Source organism: Mytilus galloprovincialis, chromosome 1 (genome assembly GCF_965363235.1).
Source record: "Mytilus galloprovincialis chromosome 1, xbMytGall1.hap1.1, whole genome shotgun sequence".
Taxonomy (NCBI): Eukaryota; Metazoa; Mollusca; class Bivalvia; order Mytilida; family Mytilidae; genus Mytilus; species Mytilus galloprovincialis.
The window spans coordinates 109,748,047-109,771,248 of record NC_134838.1 but is presented as its reverse complement, the minus strand read 5'-3'; the positions used below and the strand labels follow the sequence as shown (position 1 = coordinate 109,771,248).

Below are 23,202 nucleotides of genomic sequence, written 5' to 3'. Positions count from 1 at the left end.
AATTTTGTATTTACGCCAGATGTGTGTTTTGTCTACAAAAGACTCATCAGTGATGATCGAATCCAAAAAAGTTAAAAAGGCGAAAGTAAGTACGAAGTAGAAGATCATTGAGATACAATATTCCTAAAAGTTTTCCCAAATACAGCTAAGGTCACCTATTCCTGAGGTAGAAAAGCCTTAGTATTTCAAAAATTCAAAGTTTTGTACACAGTTAATTTATAAATATGACCATAAAACACAATCAACAAAGAAGCTTTAAAACAAATAATTATGTCATTTTTTGTTATCATATTTATTCATTTTTGTTATAAAGACAAGATTTTTCATATGAAATCTTACCATGTGAGATTTGTAGGTGCTCAAGTCACACAGATTCTTGTATACCCAGTACCCAATGTGATTGATTGGAAACAAAAGGAGTCCTCTTCTATAGTATGTATAATACAGAAGGTGGACATTGATTGTAGAAGATCACCCGTTAACAAACCCCATTTAAAAAGATGAAAAATATTTTTCAGTCTTAAAGCCTATACCCATACTGTATAGTCGACTATGAAAGGTCCCATCAAGATAAATATGAAACAATTCAATTGAGATAACAGCCTTATTAATAGCAAAACAATTTAAGTGAAAAATATAGTAGTATACCTCTGTTCAAAAGTAACAATTAGTGGGAAAAGACTTAAACAAAGCATATGTGTTGGATTAAAGCAGTGGGTACTAGATATCAAGCAAGCATGACACAGAAAATGGGATATTGACAGATTATTGATTCAGGTTTTTGTTCTCTTAGAAATCTACACAAAATTAGAAGGGTGTAGGATAAATAAAAACCGCTCTGTAAATTAAATACTCAAAACTTATAACTGTAAGTGGCTGTTTCAATGTTAAAAAAAAAGGTTGATTGTGTAGGTGTCAAATTTTGCTCTCTGATTATATTGAAATTTCAAAGATCCAGGCTATATAAAGGCAACACTAGTATACCACTGTTTAATAGTCATAAATCAATTAAACAAATACAAATCTGGGTTACAAACTAAACCCAGGGAAACACATCAACTACAAGAGGAAAAGTCTTTCTTGACAAATATTTTTTTATAAGAAAAGTTTTCTACATTTGAGGCAACAGTAATTTACCCAATTAGTTCATATCACTTAAATCCATTAAAAATATACAATATAAAAAAATCAAGGTAAAAAAAAGCAAAGGGAATCACAGCAATGTATATGTAAACAAGACCAATGGATCCATTCATTTGCATTTATCCCATTTTGTAAGTGGTAAACTCCATTATTACTACTAGTTCATTACTTATAATCCATATGCTAATACATGCCCTGATTTGATAAGCAATTGGGTTTTTTTAAAGAGAGATTGCTGAATAGCCATTCAGCTTTGAGAGTTCCTGATAAAGGTATATCCAGAAATGTGCTCTGGATGCATGGAATCTATAAAGTAGGTTTTTTTTCATTTGTGTACAAATATTCAGTACTGTTTCAGTAACACCAAGTGTGCTCCTGATTCTTTTTCTGGTACACTATGAGACTTAAAATATTGAAACAAATAAAATTTTATCGAAATGTCAACTGGTGTAGTTTTCTAGAAATAGCAACAATCCTGTTTATGACAGTAACAATCAGCATTTTCTACGAATTTTAACTTTACATCGTTATGAATTGTGTCCTTACTGGAGGACAATAAGGCGTACCCGTTACGAAAACTTTTGTTCACCAAAGATTTTGTTGAATATTTTATTATTGTTCAATCACTCTTTAAAAAGTAAAATAACAAAAACAGGAAAATTCAAAACGGAAAGTCTCTTATCAAATGGCAAAATCAAAAGCTCGAACACATTGAACGAATGGATAAAAATGTCATATTCCTGACTTGTACAGGCATTTTCTTATGTAGAAAATGGTGGATTAAACCTGGTTTTATAACTATATAAACCTCCCACTTTTATGACATATGCATCACATTCCATTACATCGACAACGATTTGTGAACAAAACGAACATATATAATAGGTAAAAAGTCTAACATAGAGGTGCATCAGTCAACATTAAGTTAAATCTTAATCACTACAAAAACAAATAAATATTTAACAAAGAAGCACAAAAAAGCGTATAAAAAAGTTCATTAGCAAACATGAAAGACAAGGATACCAAAATTTACAAAAGCACAATAACATAATGATTGGATGTATAAGTACAAAGCCACGTCATATGTATAAAAATAAAACGCACAAAAGGGCATATAGAAAAGGCTTTCTATAAAGTGTTTCGTTCACTGTTCTATTTTAAAAGTTCATATTTTGAGGAGGTGGTGTTAATTGTCAGTCTTTCTTTCATGTATGGTTTTTAATAGGTATTTTCTCCTGTTCTGCTATATACCAGTGTAGGTGGCCGAGTGGTCTATGACCGCTGGACACAGTACAGGTGGTGCAATAGCACGAAATCGAATCTCAACGATTGAAGAACAAAAATTTGCCTTACTTCCGTAAATTTGAAGATTAAACATTGTTGTGCTGATATTTATAGTAATTATAATTATGCTATGTGTTTTTAGTCGTGTAGCACCATCACTGGTGATCAAATGGATGGATCTGTTGCAGAGATGTCACTTGTCACTTGTTTAGACGTACTTATATATAAATGTATATACAAGAATAAGGAGATGTGGAAAGATTGCCAACGAGACAAGTGGCGTTGATTTGGACAAGAAATGGTAGTAAGCTGTGAAAAGCTTCAACCTCTCGGAATGAAAAGGAAATCGAAGGAGGAAACCACCAGCCTGATTTATGATGAAAGAGATTACAGACAGCAATCAGCGACAAACACTTAGATACTGACTCCCTACTAAAAAATCGAGACCAGGATATCATAAAACATTTATTAGTAATACAAATATATTGAAAAAAATGTTGTCATAATTGAAACGGCTACCTTCATTTCATGAACATTGATGTTTGGTGATTGATGAAGCTACAAGTTTCGTTTGAGTTTAAGGAGGAGGGGTGATAAGTAAATTTAGATAGAAAAAAATGATAAGAAAAGGATAAATATATTATTTATCTGCTTAAAGAAACAGGCGGTTATATAATTTATCATATGCAACCGTTTTAATTCTTCTATGGAATTTAATAATAATCACTTCAATTAAAAATAAGATAACAGGACAAATAAAATAATCTGTAGAACTTCAAGTCCGTTTTATCTTGATAAAAAGCATTTGATATTTAATATTTGAAAAACAAACAAAATAAAATTGTTTTTTTTTTCTCAATTGCCAATTATTGCGTATGTTATCTGGAATTCAGCACATGTCAGAATGTGAAGAAATGAAAAGTTAAGTATAGGTGATAGTTACACCAAAGCGTTGCCATTTGTTCATCTTTTCAGTTGTCACTTCTGACTAGGAAAAAACTGAGATGTCAGGGTGCATGTTAACTAATGTTTCAACTCGCGTGTGCGAATTTGACCTTTGGTAGGATTTTCTATTATTTGTAGGTTATTTTTGGTTTTTATATATCCTTGGCTTCCTTATCTACGGCTTTGTGAGTTCTCAGAAAGTGTATTCTATATATTTTTGTACAAAGCTAAAACATGGTATCTGCTTACCCTTCCGGAGCACCTGAGATCACCCCTAGTTTTTGGTGGGGTTCGTGTTGTTTATTCTTTAGTTTTCTATGTTGTGTCATGTGTACTATTATTTGTCTGTTTGTCCTTTTCATTTTTAGCCATGGCGTTGTCATTTTATTTTCGATTTATGAGTTTTACTGTCCCTCTGGTATCTTTCGTCACTCTTTTATCCTTAATAATAGCTGTCTTCGACTTTTACACCTCCCGTTATAGAAATGCGAAAAACAGGAAGTTAATGAACTATGGCTATGAAAACGCCTCATATGCTAAAGCATGCTCAAACAAAGCTTGATATTACATTTCAACTGTCATTAACTATAACAATACACTGATATATTTTTATTTATAGCGGCTGTGTATTAAATTTTTCACAGGAGTTACAAATAAGATATTCATTTTGATACCAAGCTTCAACCTAACTCATGTTAAGTGTGGAACCCGCCGCATTTTTTTCTGTCCCAAGATAAGAGCATTTTACCTTTATTGGTTTTGTATGATTTTTAGATTTAGTTTATTTATATCTTAACGGAGTTTAGTATGACGTCAATTATCACTGAACTAGTACGCAATTTTTAAAGGGCCAGCTGAAGCAAGCCTCTCGGTGCGGTATTTTCTCGCTGTGTCGAAGACCAGTTGGTGGCCTTCAACTGTTTTCTGCTCTTTGGTCGTGTAATGGTCTTTTTGACACAATCCCCATTTCCATTCTCAGTTTTATAAATCGATTGAGAAAAAACAAATTTGGGTTACAAATCAAAACCGAGGGAACACATCAACTATAATGGGAAAACACAAAGGCACAGCAGGATCACCGACAAACGCCAACACACTTAGAAACGAACTATTCGAATAACTGCCATATTTTTGATTTGTTACGGGACATTTTAAGAAAAAAAATAGTGGATTTGATGGCATGACAAACCTCCGTGTTATGTTAAAAATATCACTAAAACACTACGTAATAGAAATACAACACGCGCAAAAACATACATAACAGAGAAACGCACAAACAATTCATACCATTTTAACCTAATTTAAAAAGCAGATACAAATCTATTTGCCAATGCTTTATTGTCTTAACATCACAGGCACTTGTCTCAAAAAAAAAATCCTATATACCTTAATATAACACAAGGTACTTAACTTGCATTTTCGAAAAATGTCAAGCGGTGACGAAATTCTGTTATATGCCGCTTTCTAGGCTGTCAACCCCACTAAAACTTGTAATTAAATTAAAATTGATTTATCTTTACAATAGTGTATAACACGCCTGCAATTGTTGTCGGAATCATCCGTAGCAATCCTACCCAAGAATGTCTATCGTAATAATTTTTCCAACCGTTGAAAATTTGGCAATAAACGTCTCGCAGTAAATGATTTATTATAAAAACTGTATCAGAAAAATCTCTTATTTTATGTCTGATAGAACTTATCACCCAGTTAGTACAATTGTATAAGATACCGTGAAAAAAAAACCCTAACAAGTCGTATCTGTGGTATGTCTAATAAGTTACGAGTTTCCTTTTTTAGATTCAAATTTTCCCATGACGCCAATGTCATTCAGACTCTCTCTTGACTTTACGTATAAAAATGAAACAAGATCAGATAACTCCGAGAATCATCTCGACTTTCCCATAAAATTGACCAATCAGAAACCGAGATATATAAGTAGACGTGACGCGTTTATTGCCAAATCATCAGCGGTTTGCAAAATTATTACGATTGACATTGGGTTTACTTGGGTAAGATTGCTACGGATGATTCCGACAACAAATGTAGGCATGCTATACACCATTGTAAAGATAAATCAATTTAGATTTACGATATAACAAGTTTTAGTGGGGTTGACAGCCTAGAAAGCGACATACAACGGAATTTCGTCACCGCCTGACATTTTTCGAAAATGCAAGTTAAGTACCTTGTGTTATATTAAGGTATATAGGAATTTTTTTCTGAGACAAGTGCCTGTGCTTAACATGCATGCTTGACTGGGTAAATCAAGCATGTTTGAGACGCTTGTCCTGTCGATACAATCGGTCTAGCTCTGATTTCCCTCCGTTTTGTTTGTTATTGGTGCATGCCAGTACTTTATTCGGTCTTTTACATTTTTTTATTGGACCGTCGTTGCTGAGTTTTACGTAGACGAAATTCGCATATGATGTACATAATATAAGCTAGCATAGTATCTATGCTGAGTTTATTTACAATCATCCCTAGGACGATGCCGCTGCCGTTGGAGGCTTTTCTTCCGTACAGTATCACCAGCTCATTAATCATTTGTGTGTTGACATGAATTTTCATTGATATGTTTATAATTATGAATTAATTGCTAACATTACTTTGAATTTGTTCAAATTACTAAAGATTTTCTTCATCAATGGACTATTACTTTAACTGTATTTGGCAAAATGTTTCGGAATTTTAGGTTCTTCAGTGTTCTTTAGTTTCGTATTTCATTTTGCACTTAGAGTCTTTTATAGACGAAACAATCGTCTGGTGTACAGAGTTTTAAGCCTGTTATATATCACGAGTTAGTTCAAACTGTTTATAAAATGTTGAATTATTCTAAACAATTAAGTTTTTCATTCACCAAGGCATAGCTTGCACTTACACATATTTGGCACAGATTTTCGAAATTTTTTATTGTTATACTTTAACTTCGTGTGCCACTGATCTGTCTTACGTTCCCACTTTTATTAGTTTTTAATAGCGGTGAGGTCAATACGCTACACCGAACTAATCTTATACCAGTTGCAGTTCAAATTTCCAACAATGCATCTCGTTCAACTCCCTTTGCACTAGTTGATGTATTGTTTAAGTTGAACTCCTCCTTTATCTGTATAAAATACTTCCTTTTGGTGTGATGAATGAAACATTCGACCGATGAAAAAGAGTTAATCAAAACTTAATGAAGGTGGCCATGAATTGTCAATAAAAAACACAGAAAAAAACGAAAAATTTTAATGGTTGCATAGTTTTAAAATCAACATATTACATGTATCAGTCAACAATATTTGGATTTTCCCGTTGAATAAATCTATTTCGTAAATTATTACGAACACATATATATACAGTTGTCTGAACATAGAATAATTACATCAATAAAAAAAAATAACTAGAATATTTTACCAACTTATACTGATTTTACTCTTAAAGATATCAGTTTAAATTCTGGCAGTCTGGTAATTTCCAAATTGTAATTTTCAGTAAAGAGTTACAAATGACTGTAACAGTAACGTGTGTTTTGTTTTCATTAAGCACTGATTCGATATCACTGCTTAAGGACTATAGGTCCAATATGGTATAATCAGCTCGGATATCGGTGGTTTGGTACTGGTATGATTAAAACATACCTTTCTAAAATTGGCCGATAAAGATAGTAAATATTTAGATTCAACATGCAAAGTAAACCTTAAATGGATTAAGTTGATATTATTAGGTTCCTTTTAATCAATCAGCTCTTCGTATGTTTCTATTCTTAAACCTCGTTTGCTTTCAAATATTTGTTTTGAGCGTTCCTGTTGAAGTTAAGTCTAGAAAACAACTTTGGACAAATAAAATAAAGAAAGTGTTATTTTCATTTTTATCATCAGTTACATCGAATTATAACAGTTACTTTTAACTGAACTGGCACCTTTTTTTAAAAGGTTTTATGAGATGAAATTACAGAAAATATTCAATATATTCAAGTTCATTTTATAAATAATTAGCAACTTTCAAGTTGAACAAAGTAAAGGCATTGATTACGGATGGTTGAAATTTTAAAAGAAATAAATAAGTAAAGCGAACACTTTTTTTCTCATTATGTATCGTTTGATCACATCGTCAAAGACACATATTTTATATAAAGATTGCTGTAAGATAATTACATTTAAAAGTTAATCCCAATATTTTTATTACATGATTTGATCATTTATGACGTAATAACACAATGAAATATTCATGCTATGTTTTTCCTTATTTTATAGACAGTTCACTGTGTTAAAAATTTTGGAAGAATAAACATAATGATATTCCTAATTTTGAAGGTTTTCCTTTATCTATGACCCTTCAATAGAAATCCTTGAAGAATTTCAACTACAAAACTGAACTCTTTAGATATTGAATAATATTTTACGTCATAATTTTACATTATATTTTGTCTTGGTTTTTACATTAGTTCAGAACAGAACAAATGTTTTAAACAAATAAATAACAATATGAATTCATACAAATAATGTTTTCAATAACCGTTTCATGTCCAGTAGTTCTTAGAAAAATACTAAAAGATAAAAAGTGACGTCAGGTGAGTGAATGCGAGAGCGACTAACGAGTCAAAACTTAATTGTCTTATTGCAACCTTTAATATTCGCCCAAGACCAGAAACTAAGCGGATATTAAAAATGTTTTATTATTATTTCATAACATTGTTTCCTTACAAGAAACACGAAAATACTTCATTCTTTTGAATTTAAATTTCTTACTCGTGAACATATATAAGAACATAAAATACATGTTACAGTATGTAAAACGTTAGGTACCTGTTTCTATGAAGTTGTATAGGTACATTCGGAGCCAAAAAATAAGAAAGAAAAGGGGCACAACATTGAAATGTCACCTTAATAAATATAAAAGTCAGAAGAAAGATTAAACGTTTCATACAATACCACAAAAAAACAGTCAAGTATACAATTATTGTGAAGTGTGAATTTATGTACTAAAAGTGCAATCGGATCAGATTCACATCAGAATTTTTGTTTTTTGCAATATTTTATAGTAAAAAACGCTCGTAAACCAGGTGTGGAAGAATAAAGTATTTACACGTCAGCCTAACGATCACTAAAGTAAGCTTAAAACCTTTAATAATTTGACTTTAATGTTATATATATATATATATATATCAGCAACAAACAAATTGGTTTATCATAGGTTTTTTTTAATTTACAGTCTTGTCACTATTTAGTTGTTACATGTTTTATGACAGACTGAGGTTAATTTTGCATTTAGAGGATTGAGTAATAAAAAAATATAGTGTACGAAGACACCATGTTATCGTGTCTCCCAAAAGGCAGGAAGCTGTTGAGTGCTTGTCACCTCTTAAAATATTGTCGTTATAACTGTGTTTAATTCATTACTATCTTATATAGACCTCGTTTTACTTAATACGATTTAGTCGTTAATCTATTGTGTTCTCACTTATCCATGATCTTATTGGTTTTGTTCTTTGAATGCTGTTAAAATTAGTTACTCACATACACATCTCATTTTAATCATAAGACTTCAATTGTAATACATTTTTGTCGGTTTTTTAGGTATCAAAATATAATTGATGAAAACTTGAACCAACACTTTATGGTTTGACTGGAATGCGAAACGTTAATTGTATCTTATTGGTTTTGAGAATTGTATTTTTCGGCCCTATAGCTATGAAAGCAATCAACAAACTAAATTCGGCATTCATGGGAACATCTTAAGCTGAATAGTTTGAACTCATTATTGTTGTGCAGAATCCTAATTAAAAGAACTTGTCATAAAATAGTATATTTTATAAATCTTGTAACCCTTTTTTCTGCTACATAAGCATTTTTAAATGAAGGAAACAACACAAAGTGGAAACAACATATAGTGGTGTCATGAGTTTCAAAAATTAAACTTACAAGTCATAATTTTATACAAAGATGACTACAATATGTACAATAGTTAACAAATTCAAACAAAAATGTTTTTCACATATTGTTCGTTTAAATGCTTCCAATCGCATACGTGTTGCATGTTTTATATACACTTAATACAAACTTCAATTATCCGTTATCAATAGAACACTGGCCTTCTCCTGGTGTTGTGACGGTCAATGAATCCAATAAATCGTAATCTGTTCAAAATATACATAATGTCAGATTATATACAATGCTAAAACAGTCAAGTTTGCGACCCAATTTTTTTATATTACCAATATACAAATTGTGCACCAATTACCTGTGTGGTGTTGTCTAGATTATCAAAAGTAGACGTTTGCAACATTGAAAGACAAAGTGAACATTAAAGATTCCTATTTTTCATTCATTTTCATTCATTCTTGCATTCAATCAATCTCTAAAAAGCCCCGAGGAACTACAAAATATAGGGTATTTTTTATGAAGAAAATCGAATTAATTGAACAAGAAACTGCCCTACTTTAATCAGATGATAGCTCTTCAGTCATATTCTGTAGTGAAGTGGTTTCAATTGTAATGGTATATGCAAAATTTTTCGATAAACTACCACACAAGTCCTCTGTTGAATTGTTTTTGAAAATTCAGATTGATTATCTATACAAATTTCAGCATTGTTATTCATATTGAAGGCATTTTAAAATTTTCTACGCATTTATTTAAATGTGTTTGCAAATACAGCAATATAAGTTGGTTAATCAGCATATGAATGGTTTCATTTAGTTATGCAATTCTTATAAAGGACTTCCAGTCGAACATTGCGTTGCATTGATATATATCTCATATAATACTTTTATTTTTTTCATCAGACACACAACTGAAATAAGAACCATCAAAGGGAACATAACTGACAATCAATGGAGGCTGGTTAGAATGTATTGCGTTAGGGAACCACTGTGATTTCACGGATTCATTTGGTAATGTGATAAAGAAATCGTGAATACTTTGCAGGTGCGACCATTAGTCCAGTAAAGGAATAGAGTTAAGATCATTAAACACGATTCCATTTCCACAAAAAACTTTCCATGCTTCCTTTCGTCGCATTAGTCGCCTTTTTCGCTTATTTTTTAATCGATTTTTCTTTTTATGTCTCTTTCTATCTTTATTTCTTTGTTTTCCTTTTCTTGTTTCATTTTTCTTCTTCCTTTTTCTTAGTTTGTGTCTGTTTTTGTGTTTCCTCCTCTTCCGTCGCCTATACCGACGACGAAGTATTTTTCTGTCGTGTTTTGATAAGGATTTCCACTTTGTAAACTCAGATTGATTGTGAAGAATATCTGCAAGTAAACATTAAATATTGTCTTACTTTAGTTAAAGAATAGAATAATTTCCATGGAAAACTAAAGTCAGAGTCACATCTTAAACATTTTGGTAAAATAGTTCGACGTTGAATGCTCAGTCTTATTCATAGGTACTAAAACATGTTTCTACCGTCACAATTATACATTTCGACACAGGCGAACTGATTCAAGAAGTGTTGATGAAATTTTAAAGCTAGATATAATTTGGGTGTATTTATCATTAAAAGTAATAAAGGAAATTTGAAAGGAGTTCATGGATTTGTTAATTCGACTGACTAACTCAAACCACTAAAAAGTTCATAACATAAAATTCCTCAGACTTTTGAGTTTGTCATTGAGAAACCCAAACAATTATAATCTTCTGACTTTTTGAAGATTGTGAGTCGTTCGAGTTTACACGTCAATAAATTCCTTAGAAATAAACTTTATTACGCATACTATAATAAAAGTTCACAAAACAGACATCAAGGGCAAAATACCCAATAGCAAAATATAGAGAAAAGGTAGCTCATTCTTAGATCTTTTGCCCAAACCTACTACTTTATTCTTATTAGATGACTGTAATACTTTGTTCTCCGATAAAAGGTGTTTAGATATCAAATTTATTATTTTTTAATAACAAAATGCTTTCGGCTGTGTCATACTTTTGTACAAGCATAATTGTCTTTACATATTCAATGTAATGTCTTGTAATGTAAAAACAAACAGATATGACTTTTCGCATAGTGGAAACTTTTTGCAAATAAGTGTGACTTTGCCTTCGGAACTCTTCATTTTTCATAACTTGTTACAAGTTCTTGGATATTATCACTAAATTCTAAACATGCACATTCCAAAGTCTCTTTACTATATAATTTCATGCTTCAACTGACAGACAATATTTAATGTTGTAGAATCTTTTCGGAAGTATCAAGCACTCGTATATATTTAAGCAATTAAGCAATTATTAATATTTGACTTCACAAATATTCAAAGCTTTTATGATATTTCTGAAAAGATTCAAACTAGAAAAGTATTAGGGGTTAATAAATATATTATTAGTAAGCTAAGCATAAGTAAAAATAAGTGGAGACTGTCTTATATAATCAAAAGAATAAGAAAAAAAACGTCAACCACAAAACCTAAATCAGGAAACACAAAATAAAAATTGTGAATATCTTTTTTTTTATTAACCAGTTACCAGTTTTTGATTTAATAAATTAAAATGAGTGGAAAATACATATATTCTCACAAGTCTTATAATTGAAGTACTGTAACTTATGAGTACTGCCAATGTAAGAATGTTCCTATCCTGGCTAGGTCAGATCGAGCATTTAGGATCGTGTTTTTTTTTTTTTTTTTAATATTTAGATAATGATGTTGAATTAAAACTAATAAAACATAGCATGCTTAACTTTTACAAAACAAAATATATGGCATGCTTAAGTCTTATAGATAAGTCAGTATGCACATTCCAATTTATAACATAACCCTGTTTCAAATGATAAATAGACAAATACAAGACATTGAAACATTTTATCAGAATGTATTTTCGGATCATTTAAACAAAATTACCTATTTGCAAATTAAAAAAAAATATATAATTTGTTAAAAAGTATCTAAAATAAATCCTGCAACAGAATGTGAAACTGTTACACTTATGTATACAATTGTTGTCCATTCGTTTGATGTGTTTTATGTTTTTGTTTTTGCCATTTGATTAGGGGCTTTCCGTTTTGAATTTTCCTCGGAGTTCAGTATTTTTGTGATTTTACTTTTTTCATATATATGTCAGAGTTGAAATATAAATCTGAAAAATATATATGTCTAAATAGACATGTTCACCATAAGCCGATACCGAAACCGATACCGAAACCAACAATAGTAGTGAGGTAAGTGATAAATGTTCATAAAGTTGATTAACTCAACCATTTGAACTCCATTGTATTGTTTGAAATTTGAATACACGAGATGGAGTAAAAGTATTACTTCAAAAGTATGAATTATTTGATATACTAAGAATTTTCTTATCCCAGGCATATTTAACTTAAATCGTTTTTGGAACAACTTTTTTAACTTTGGGTCCTCAATGCTCTAGACCGTCAACTTTATACTTGTTTGTCTTTTTAATTATTCTTATGAAGACGAAGCGCGCGTCTGATGTATCAAATTATAATCCTGATACCTTTGATTACTATGTATTTCAATTCATCAATTCACATGTATCTATCAAAAAAGCAAACTTAAATTCAACCATTATTGGTATCGTCGTAGGGAAAGAGATGTACATAGTTTACAATAGGTGCAGTGTCGTTCCGACTAGTCTACAAAGAGAACCTATTGTTTTATAAATTTCCATTCGTCTGATTGAATGTTCTACATTAACTCTTCTTACACGAATCTTTTCATTGAAACATTTGTGTTCATCTCGTTTTTTTCCCTTTTGATTGCGTAGCCGCCTTGCAGTATACCGTATAGCGGGTTATTTTCGCGGGAGTAAAATTTCGCGATTTTCATTGAATAAAGTATACAAAACATTTTGGCGGTTATTATTTTGGCGGATTCAAAACTTTCATCAATACCTTTGCATGTACACTTGAACTTTTGCGGAATTTATTTTGGCGATTTTGTTCTTTCCGCGAAATTAAGCGAAAATTTTCACCCCGCGAAAATAACCCGCTATACGGTATGATGATGAAATCTGATTTTCAGATGGATATCGCCAATTAAGTGACAATCACGAGGAAACGGAAATATCTCGTGTGGACCGAATGCATCCATCAACGTGTAAGTCATTGCGTCATTGATATGATCTAGGAAACCAGATTTGATGTATCTTATTTTCTTTTCTCTGTCTATTATGACTTGCGTATTAATACAGTGTATATGACAATGTCCACTATAAAACATTGCCCGTTTTTAGTTGAGCAATTTATTCTTCTGAGGCTGCCATCAATAGATCCAAATACCTCTTCCAATTCCCATTCTTCAGTTGTTATCATTAATCGGAATGCTTCATGAACAATTTCATTGATAGCTTTATGAATTTAAAGTTTTGCTCAAATCAAACATCAAAGCCATTAGATCAAATATGACGTAACATCTTAACCAAATTTTCTAGATTATACGTAGCGCTCCTTTATTCCTCTGTCTTATTATTTCATTTTTATGTATTTTATTAAATTTGAATCCACATCTTAATTGTATATAACTTGCGTTAGTATATTAAATATCTAATACTCGGTGAATTTCACTTTGCTTTTTTGATAGGTTCATGTAAATTGTTGAATTGAAGTAATACTCCATCAAGTGTATTCAAATTTTATTCAATATATAATGAAGTAACAGGGTTGCATTAATTAAACATTATAAACATTTACCATTTACCTCACTACTATTTTTAGTTTCGGTATCCATGGTATCGGTATCGGTTTCGGTTTCGGTTTCGGTATCGGCTTATGGTGAACATGTCTAATAGTACTAGTCGATTCCTTGCTGAAATATTTACCCTTTCAAAAAAAGTTCAATAAAAAAAATTAATAAAAAATATAGCGCAGTTCTCAATTAATGTCAGATCAAAAGTAAGATATAATCATAAATATACACCATCCATAACTACAACCAATTAGAACTCTGCAGGACGTTGATGCGTTACTTTTTGTCCCAAATATGGTTCAAATAATGGTTGTGTACACAAGAAAATCTTTTCAGTGAAAAACTAAATCTTTCTCAAACTTTTTTATCAAAACATTCTTCCGTTCACTGATACCCTAACAGATATGTACTGAGCTGTCTGAAACAATCACATTCTCATCTCCTCTTAAACTGTTTAGTCTTTTGAAACTAAAATTGGCATGTATACTGGCTGCATAGACGGTGCTAATGAAGACCCAATAAATATACAGATGTAGAGTACAAAATAACAATAACATACTGTAAACGTTTCTATTTAAATTTTAAAATTTAAAAAAGGACCATCCAGACACATGCCGATATGAATACTTAAAATAACTTAACAATGTTTATATTAGTGAATCTGGCATGTGTGCTCAAATATGGAGATAATGTATGGCAAAGCAACAATTTAACACCGTTTACAGTAAAACATTTCAAACTTCAGTGGCCATTTTTACACTCGATATTTTTACCGAAAAAATATGTTATCCAAAAATATTTTTTTTAAATCGGGTTTTTGCTCAAACTTTCTCTTGTACTACTTGTTTTTATAGATAAGTTATTGTAATTTCTTAAATAAAACATAGAGCTAAAATACAGCTTCTTTTTATTAAATGGCAATATGCATTTAAGTAATGTTTCGATAATGTAGAGGTGTCAGCTTTCGCAAAGTGTAACCATAAACGAAGTATCTCAGCCTTTCGCCAAAGAAAACAATAAAAAGTATTATTACCTGCACAGTGTCTCATTTCCATCCTGCAGCACCTGTTTTCTACAAGTGATGGACACGTTGCTCCATTTGGTGAAGGGTGTTCTAGAATCTCACGAGATCTCGTGGTAATACCATATTTATAACCACAAGTTTGACCATTTCTAGCACATGGGGTCCACGACGACCATGGTCCAGCCATACAGTCCACTATACATGAAAAACAAAAGTTTCATGTAAACAAATGATTCATAGTATCAATTACTAGTAATTCGTTAACAAAATGCATGAGAAGCTTTTATTAGATTAGCAGGGTGACAAACAATAAACAAAAGCAAGCAGTTTTAACGGTTAAGTGTTAACATGCTGTTTAAATATGTGTTTTCAAATAATATTCCAGCAAAAACATCATGTGATATCATGGGTTCCATGGCAGTACGTTTTTCAGTGCTTTTGCAAATAACATTAGATAATATTAACCAAACGGCACTATACTCTAACCGTTTAAAAGAGTTTCAGTAATTTAATTCATTTTCCAAAATGTATAATTATTATAAGAATGTGTTTTTAATTATTGTGCATAGAAAACGGCATGTAAATTACTTATAAAAAAGATGATAGACAGTAACAGTTAAGATATAAACTAGTACTAGCATTTCTTTGCCGAATAACCTACCAGTGTTTTCTTATTTTTAGAAACTTTTATGCTATATATATATATATATATATATATATATAGAAAAATTGTTCTATATATATATAGTTTCTTTTCGTATAAACAACATGTATTCCAATTCTTTTCAGAAAAATCAAAACATTTTTATACTGGCAAATTTTGCAACATCACCAATGAAACTAAAATATTGAAATGTGTCCATGTTTATAATTTTTTCATCAGAACTACATATTACAAGTATAAAAATTACCAAGAAGGCGGCAGTCTTTTGAGTAATTAGCATAATAAAGTCCATCCGGGCAACTTTCAGTACAACGTCCACGGTATGATATGTAAGGATGTTTACACTGGGTGCAATAGCTATTACTAAAGCATGCATTACAGTGCTCTAGCTGACATTCTGAAAAAATAAATATTAATTTCCTTAGGGGTGTAGTTTTGTAGTGCTAGAATATAATAACACACGTTGGCAAGCATAGTGGTCAAAATTGTGTTCGTTTCACGTTTTGCTGGTTTGTTTTCTTTGTTTGGAAATAAGGCGAAAAAAAATTCCAAAGGCAAAATTTATGAAAATATCAATATCGGAGTAAATATTTTAAAAACCATCTTCCTTTTATTTATATACTAGAATTATTTTTTTTTTTTTTTTTTTTGCTTAATTAAAACTTATTATTTTGTTAATTTAATGAAAGGATAACTTATTGACAGGTGTATTTATATACCACCAACACTATGATTTTATTCTACTCTGATCTTTTAACTGCAGTCGAATAATTCATTCAAGGTGGTTTGGATGGTTGTTATAACCAATAAAACAAAAGTTGTTTTCATTTGAATATGCAATTGCCAATATGAACGTTATAACTATATTTATCATATACTTAGAATAAATAACATATAAATTTTACTGTATGATAATAGCATTAAATTGACGTAAATTTCATATTTTTCGAATTGGTGCTTAGCGGGCTGATATGAAAAGTTATCACATGCTTCGATTGTTATCACATGCCTTTCCGTAACGTTATCACATGGCATTCTGGTAATACTCGACCAATTCCGGAAAATACACCTCAATGCTTCGTTTTCAGTGAATAACATTACAAAGTAGTGTACAAAACAATTATTTGAATACTGGAAAGTATATTGTTTAAAATAATAAAAAAATAAAAATAATAAAAAAAAACAAATTATTTAATAAATGCATTTTTTAAGTTTTTTTCTGAAACATAATTTAGAAAGTTTCTTTAAAAATTTGACTTTTACAAACAATGATCATTATGTATATTGTTGAATTATTTTTTTGCCGATTCGTCCATATTAAAATGTTTTTTCTCTCTCTCTCTGTTGAGGCATATGATAGAAAGATTTCATATTGAATGTATCAAATTTTGGGCCCGACGGCCGTGCACTTTTTTACTCTTTAAACTTCGGCAACCACGTAAAAGAATATATATATGAATCTGTTATTTTACTCAACTGTCATTTTTCATATCGCATGTATTATCAGCCCTCGGTCAATATCAGCCCTCGAGCCATGCGGCTCTTGGGCTGATATTGAACCTAGGGCTGATAATACATGCGATATAAAAAAAATGCCATGTAATGATCTGATATTATTAGTACATTTTCCGTTGATTTTAAGTTGAAATATTTGCCAACTAACTTTTATCGTTCTTTTTTTTCTAATATTATTTTATATCTTGAATAAAACGAAATTTGTCCAAGGTGTATTACCAATATTGATTATGTTTGAAAATTTCATTAAATTTAAACTCTTTTAGAAAACATTAAAATCTTGTATCTTCATTTTCTATCCAATGTAAAATTTCAAACTGATACTCAGTAAATAACTGTTCCTAGACAGCGTTATTTACTAAATACTGGCGCTGTTCGCAGTAAACGGGTTAATTTACTCTGAACTTATAATGTTCCAGGTAAAGATTTATATTCAATTGAAACTAAAATTGTTCCCTTTTAATATAGATTCTTACATTGATACCAGTGGATTATCGGATTTATCCAATCGAGATAATTTTACTATCGAGATTGGATAAATCAGATAATTCACGAGTAACTTTGTAAGAATCTGTTTCTCTAAAATAAATGATTAAAAAATAAATTTTCTTTTTTTGTTAAACAAAAGTCCCCTTCGAGTGCCTTTCACATTACACGAATTTGTCAATTTCATTAACATCTATTAGCATATTTTGATTCATCCAGTTAGCTAAAAAGGTTATGACCCTTAAAATCACCCAATGATTTTTTGAGATCACAGGCAGCCCCACGTTCATTAATTTTTTTTCTATACAATGGGTTCGGAAAGGGATACATTTCCATAGAATTAGAGAAAGCATTATATATACTCCATTATGAAATAAGGACATGCGATACGATTACAAATGAGACAAGTATCCAACATAGTTTAAATATCTTGGATTTAAGTAATTATAGGTCTGCTTTTGGTTTTCAGAAATGAGCAAAATACATATTATATATTCAGCTATAAAAGCCCCGACTTGACAAAATGAGGAAAATTCAAACATAAAAATAACAACGAACTGATGCATGGAACAATAAACGAAAACAGAATTAGATACCACAGAAGGCATTTAAAGACCCATAAAGATTGTGACCGGGATAAACATGTTTCTGTTGGCTCAATTCAAACTCTTACCTAGGACAATAGTGAAACAAAAAACTAATACTACCTTGTATCTCTGAAAATGTTTAAAGTCATTATTACAAATCGGTCAATGTTGATTAGATAGGTGTCGATATCAGGTGAATGTGTCAAAATTTATCTGATGTACCTTTACCAAGGGCGCTCAAAAAGTAAAATCACAAAAGTACTGAACTCCGAGGAAAACTCAATCGGAAAGTCCCTAATCACATGGCAAAATCAAATGACAAAACACATCAAACGAATGGACAACAACTGTCATATTCCTGACTTGGTACAGGCATTTTCAAATGTAGAAAATGGTGGATTGAACATGGTAAAAACGCAAATTATTTCAATAACTTATCCTTACAAAAATTGATTCATCATCATCTGACAGGTTTAGCAAGCACACATTTTCGTAGAACTTGATACATAAAGACAGTAGTAAACCGGTATTCATATATTCGTATGTTAAGGATTTTTTTTTTTTTTTTTTTTGGCATTTTTGATTAGATACATCCGTTGGAGTTATTAAAGATGAGTGTATCTAATTTATACCAAGATATTATTGTCAATGTAGAATGGTAGTAATTATCAAGGAGGGGGTATTTCAGTAATTTGATAATATATTATCGAAAATTATCAATTTTATTAAACGACATCTGGGTACAAGTACGTGTATGTTCTGCCTTGTTTGTCTATGCATTGGTGTGTTTTTTCTGCTTGTAAGAATTGTAAATCCGGACGAACAAACCAAAATATGACTTCTGCCTACATGGTCATGTGACTACTTTTACTAATTGGACATATTTAAAAGTAAAATAAAATCATATTTTTTTAAAACAAATGTAAACGTTATTTCTATCGTGAGGATTATTTTCGAACACTTGGTTTGATTTTAAGTTATTAATCATTAATGAGTCATTAAATCCAATCCTAGGACGAGGGTTTTTGAGTAAATTCCAAATACATTTATCTAGGACTTTTACATTGATACTTTTAATTACAAAACCTCAAAATTGTATTCAATAAACTGAAATTATAATAGGTTCACTGAAGTGCAGTGTCACATTGTCACGTAGTTATGCAATCACTATATGGGAAATTCGACAACACGATCGTCCTTGGGCATTTCCGAATAACCTGAACTCAGTGTTCTATTATCATAAAAAAACATGAATACGTTTTAAATTAGCATTCTCCCCTTCTTGTAAAATTTCATGGAAAATGTAAACAGAGGTTAACTATCAAATTGGTTTAATGTTAAAACAATAGCAATACAATGATACTCTTTGAAAACTTGATGGGAAAATTTAGAAGGAAAGTCCGTAATCAAATGGTAGTTGACAATAATGCTCGCTCCAAACCCGATATACAATATGACAGTTGTCAAAATTGGTAGCCCCGAACACGATAAACTTTATTATAGTTGACAATAATACTCACTTCAATTCCGATAAACACTATGACAGTTGTCATTAATGGTGGCCCCGAACCCGTTAAACATTATGAAAGTTGTCAAAAATATAAGCCCCGTATTAAATTGTAAATAATTGTATCCCAAAACCCGATAAATTCTATGACAGTTGTTGATAATGGTAACCCCGAAACACTGTAAACACTACGACATTTATCCATAAAACTTGCTCCCAAAGACGAACAATACTATGACACTTGTGAAATTGTATCCCAAAACACTATGACAGTTGTCATAATAGTTGCTTCAAAACCTGATAGTCCTAGGACAGTTATTGATTATGGTATCCCAAAACACTATGACAGTTATTATAATAGTTGTTTCAAACCCGATAAATCCTAGGATAGTTGTTGATGATGGTATCCCAAAACACTATGACATTTGTTATAATAGTTGTTTCAAAACCCGATAAATACTATGACAGTTGTTGATAATGGTATCCACAAACTCGGTAAACACTATGATATTTGTCCATATAATTTGCTCCCAAAGACGATAAATACTATGACAGTTGTGAAATTGCATACCAAAACACTATGACAGTTGTCATAATAGTTGCTCCAAAACCTAATAGTCCTATGACAGTTCTTGATAATGGTATCCCCAAAACACTATGACAGTTGTCATAATAGTTGTTTCAAAACCTGATAAATACTATGACAGTTGTTGAAAATGATAACTCCCAAACACTATGACAGTTGTTTTGATAGTTGTTTAAACATCCGATAAATACTATGACAGTTGTTTATAATGGTAACTCCCAAACACGGTAAACACTATGACATTTGTTAATAAAACTTGCTCCCAAAGACGATAAATACTATGACAGTTGTGAAATAATTGTATCCCAAAACACTATGACAGTTGTCATAATAGTTGTTTCAAAACCAGATTAATATTATGACAGTTGTTGATAATGGTAACTCCCAAACACAGTTAACACTATGACAGTTGACGATAAAACTTGCTCCCAAAGACGATAAATATTATGACAGTTGTGAAATTGTATCCCAAAACACTATGACAGTTGTCATAATAGTTGCTTCAAAACCTGATAAATCCTTGGACAGTTGGGGATAATGGTAACCCCAAACAAGTAAACATTGAGCAGTCTCTTTAAAGGATTTCATTTTTTTCAAACTAATCTTAGAAACCATTTGTTTTTTATACTGAAATCGTGTTAAAAGCAATTCGTGCAACAAGCAAACGATGAATAAGTATAATATAATACAGATTGTATAATCACCAAAAATTTGAAAGTTATGTGATGAAATAATCATAAATTGCTTTTTAAGTGTTGTTTATGTAAAATGTTTAACATATTTGTAAAACGTTATTTCGAGAAAAAAAACTATATAAATAGCAGTTTTAAATAGATTTCAACATGTGGTATAGACACCTGTTCTAGCTATTGTTAGAGACTGAATATTGCCGTCACGATGTTTTTGGATAGTTGTGTCGTTAGGTTGCTGTCTCATTGGTGTATAACCCACGTCTCAATGTATTCATAGTAATAAAATATCATTTATTTGTCAATATTTTCGATTAGTCTGAATGTAAACATTTTTATATCCTCAAAGTTTAATTTTAAACAAATAATTTGTTAGCAGCCTGTGTGATATCAAGAAATATCAGATATTTTAAGAAAATAATAAATTGGTTATGAAGCTTTGAACAACATCTGAGATTTCATCAACATGTATACTATTGTTGACTTTTATACAAACAATGTATAATATTCATGAAATGTAGAATGACTAAGGGTTGAGGCTTTTAAGGTATTTTAAAATTCAGTGGTATACTCATGTATAATATTTCATGAACCAGCATGCAGGACTAAAAGGGGAACTAGGTTGTTTTTTTTTATAGAATTATCATTTTTTCGCTTTTTGGAGAAAATAGACTGTTAATAAGTGTTATTTGTTTCGGTTCAATAAATATCATCAAAACAAAACATCTATCGTAAAAACTATAAAGAGAAAGAGAAACAACAGACCAAATGAGAGAAACCTGGAAACAGTAAAATGGTTCAACACAATCTGATATGCAAATATGATGAGTCACTATACAAAGTTTTTTTATTTTCTGTTGTGCTGTTGAACCCTTGTCCCAGGTAAATATTCACAGAATAAGAAGAAACCAAAAGAACACCACCGTTCAAAGAAGGGAAAGGACAATCGTCTGTTCTGTCGTAAAGGCCACTTTTCAAATAAAGAGTATAATGATCAATCTATATAACATCATTCAGATTCTTATTTTGAGAAATTGTCATCAAAATATTTAAATATGGACAACATCTTTACCCAGAAAGATATATTGCAACGAGTATAATTATGAGATGATGTATGATTGACAATGGTGCCCATCAGATACCAACTGACGAAGATGTTAGCAGCTAAAGGTCCCTATAGACCTTCTACTGTGATTATCCATACAGCATAACAAGCAATAAAAGGCCGCGATAACACTAAATGTCAAACTCTTCAAATGAGAAAACCAACGGCCTGATTGGTGAACATAACAACTAGGTAAAAACAAATAAATGTACAGTAACATACAATAACCACTGAATAACAGGCTCCTGGCTTAGGTCAGGTATATTAAGCTTGTGGCTGGTTAAAACATGTTAGGATCGCTCGACCATTCTCCAAATATGGGGGATTGATGTAACAGCACAATATTAGAAAAAAAATTGTAAATCAGTGAAAGGGCTGATCGATACAAAGTAAAACAGACAACTACTAATTATCAAAAACACTAGACAAAAAGAACCAATAGATATTTTATACAGATGTTATTATGCGTAAATAATCTTTTCGGGTAAGGCTGTTGCTCTTTTCTTTTTTGTCCCAATGAGGGCCCTCATGGGGTTTTTGATTATGTGATTACTTGGCCGTTTTTTTAATGATTATTTGATTATTAAGCCAAATATTTCATGATTATTTGATTACCTAGGACTGTATTTTTAGTTTATGATAATTTGATTACTAAAGATAAGCAAATATTTAATGATTATGTGATTATATTGGCAAAAAAATGGTGATTATGTGATTACTAGGACCCCCCCCCCCCCATGAGGGGCCTCCCCAATATATGTATAGATACTTATTTTTGGATCAAATATGTTTATTGCAGCACGTGTATGATATCACTTTTAAAATAGATCGTTTTATATTTTTAGATATGACACTTTTTTTTCAGTCATGGAGTGGGTTATGTTTTTTCTTCTCCCTCTTGAGTATGTTGGTTTTGCAGATAAACTTGTGACCATTCTTTGATTCCCGTAGATTGTTCATTGTAAATTGTTTAACAGACCAAGGACGATAAAAACCAAGTTATTACATGTGAGCTATGAGCATGTGAGCATATTTTTCTACAAATAACTTAGTAACTT

The 23,202-nt window shown here is 31.0% G+C and overlaps 1 protein-coding gene across 3 annotated transcripts in view; it reads right to left on the bottom strand.

The window, feature by feature from the left end:
- Positions 1 to 6,584: 6,584 nt before the first annotated feature.
- LOC143050875 (R-spondin-2-like) overlaps positions 6,585 to 23,202 on the bottom strand; it is a 51,060-nt gene continuing 34,442 nt past the window's right edge. For all 3 annotated transcript variants that reach the window (XM_076223982.1, XM_076223996.1, XM_076223989.1), the window contains exons 3-5: positions 15,917 to 16,066; positions 15,015 to 15,200; positions 6,585 to 10,603 (exon numbers count right to left, since the gene is read on the bottom strand). In XM_076223982.1, coding sequence (XP_076080097.1) covers positions 10,290 to 10,603; positions 15,015 to 15,200; positions 15,917 to 16,066 — 650 coding nt within the window. In that variant the 3' untranslated portion in view covers positions 6,585 to 10,289. The remainder of the gene's footprint in view (positions 10,604 to 15,014; positions 15,201 to 15,916; positions 16,067 to 23,202) is intronic.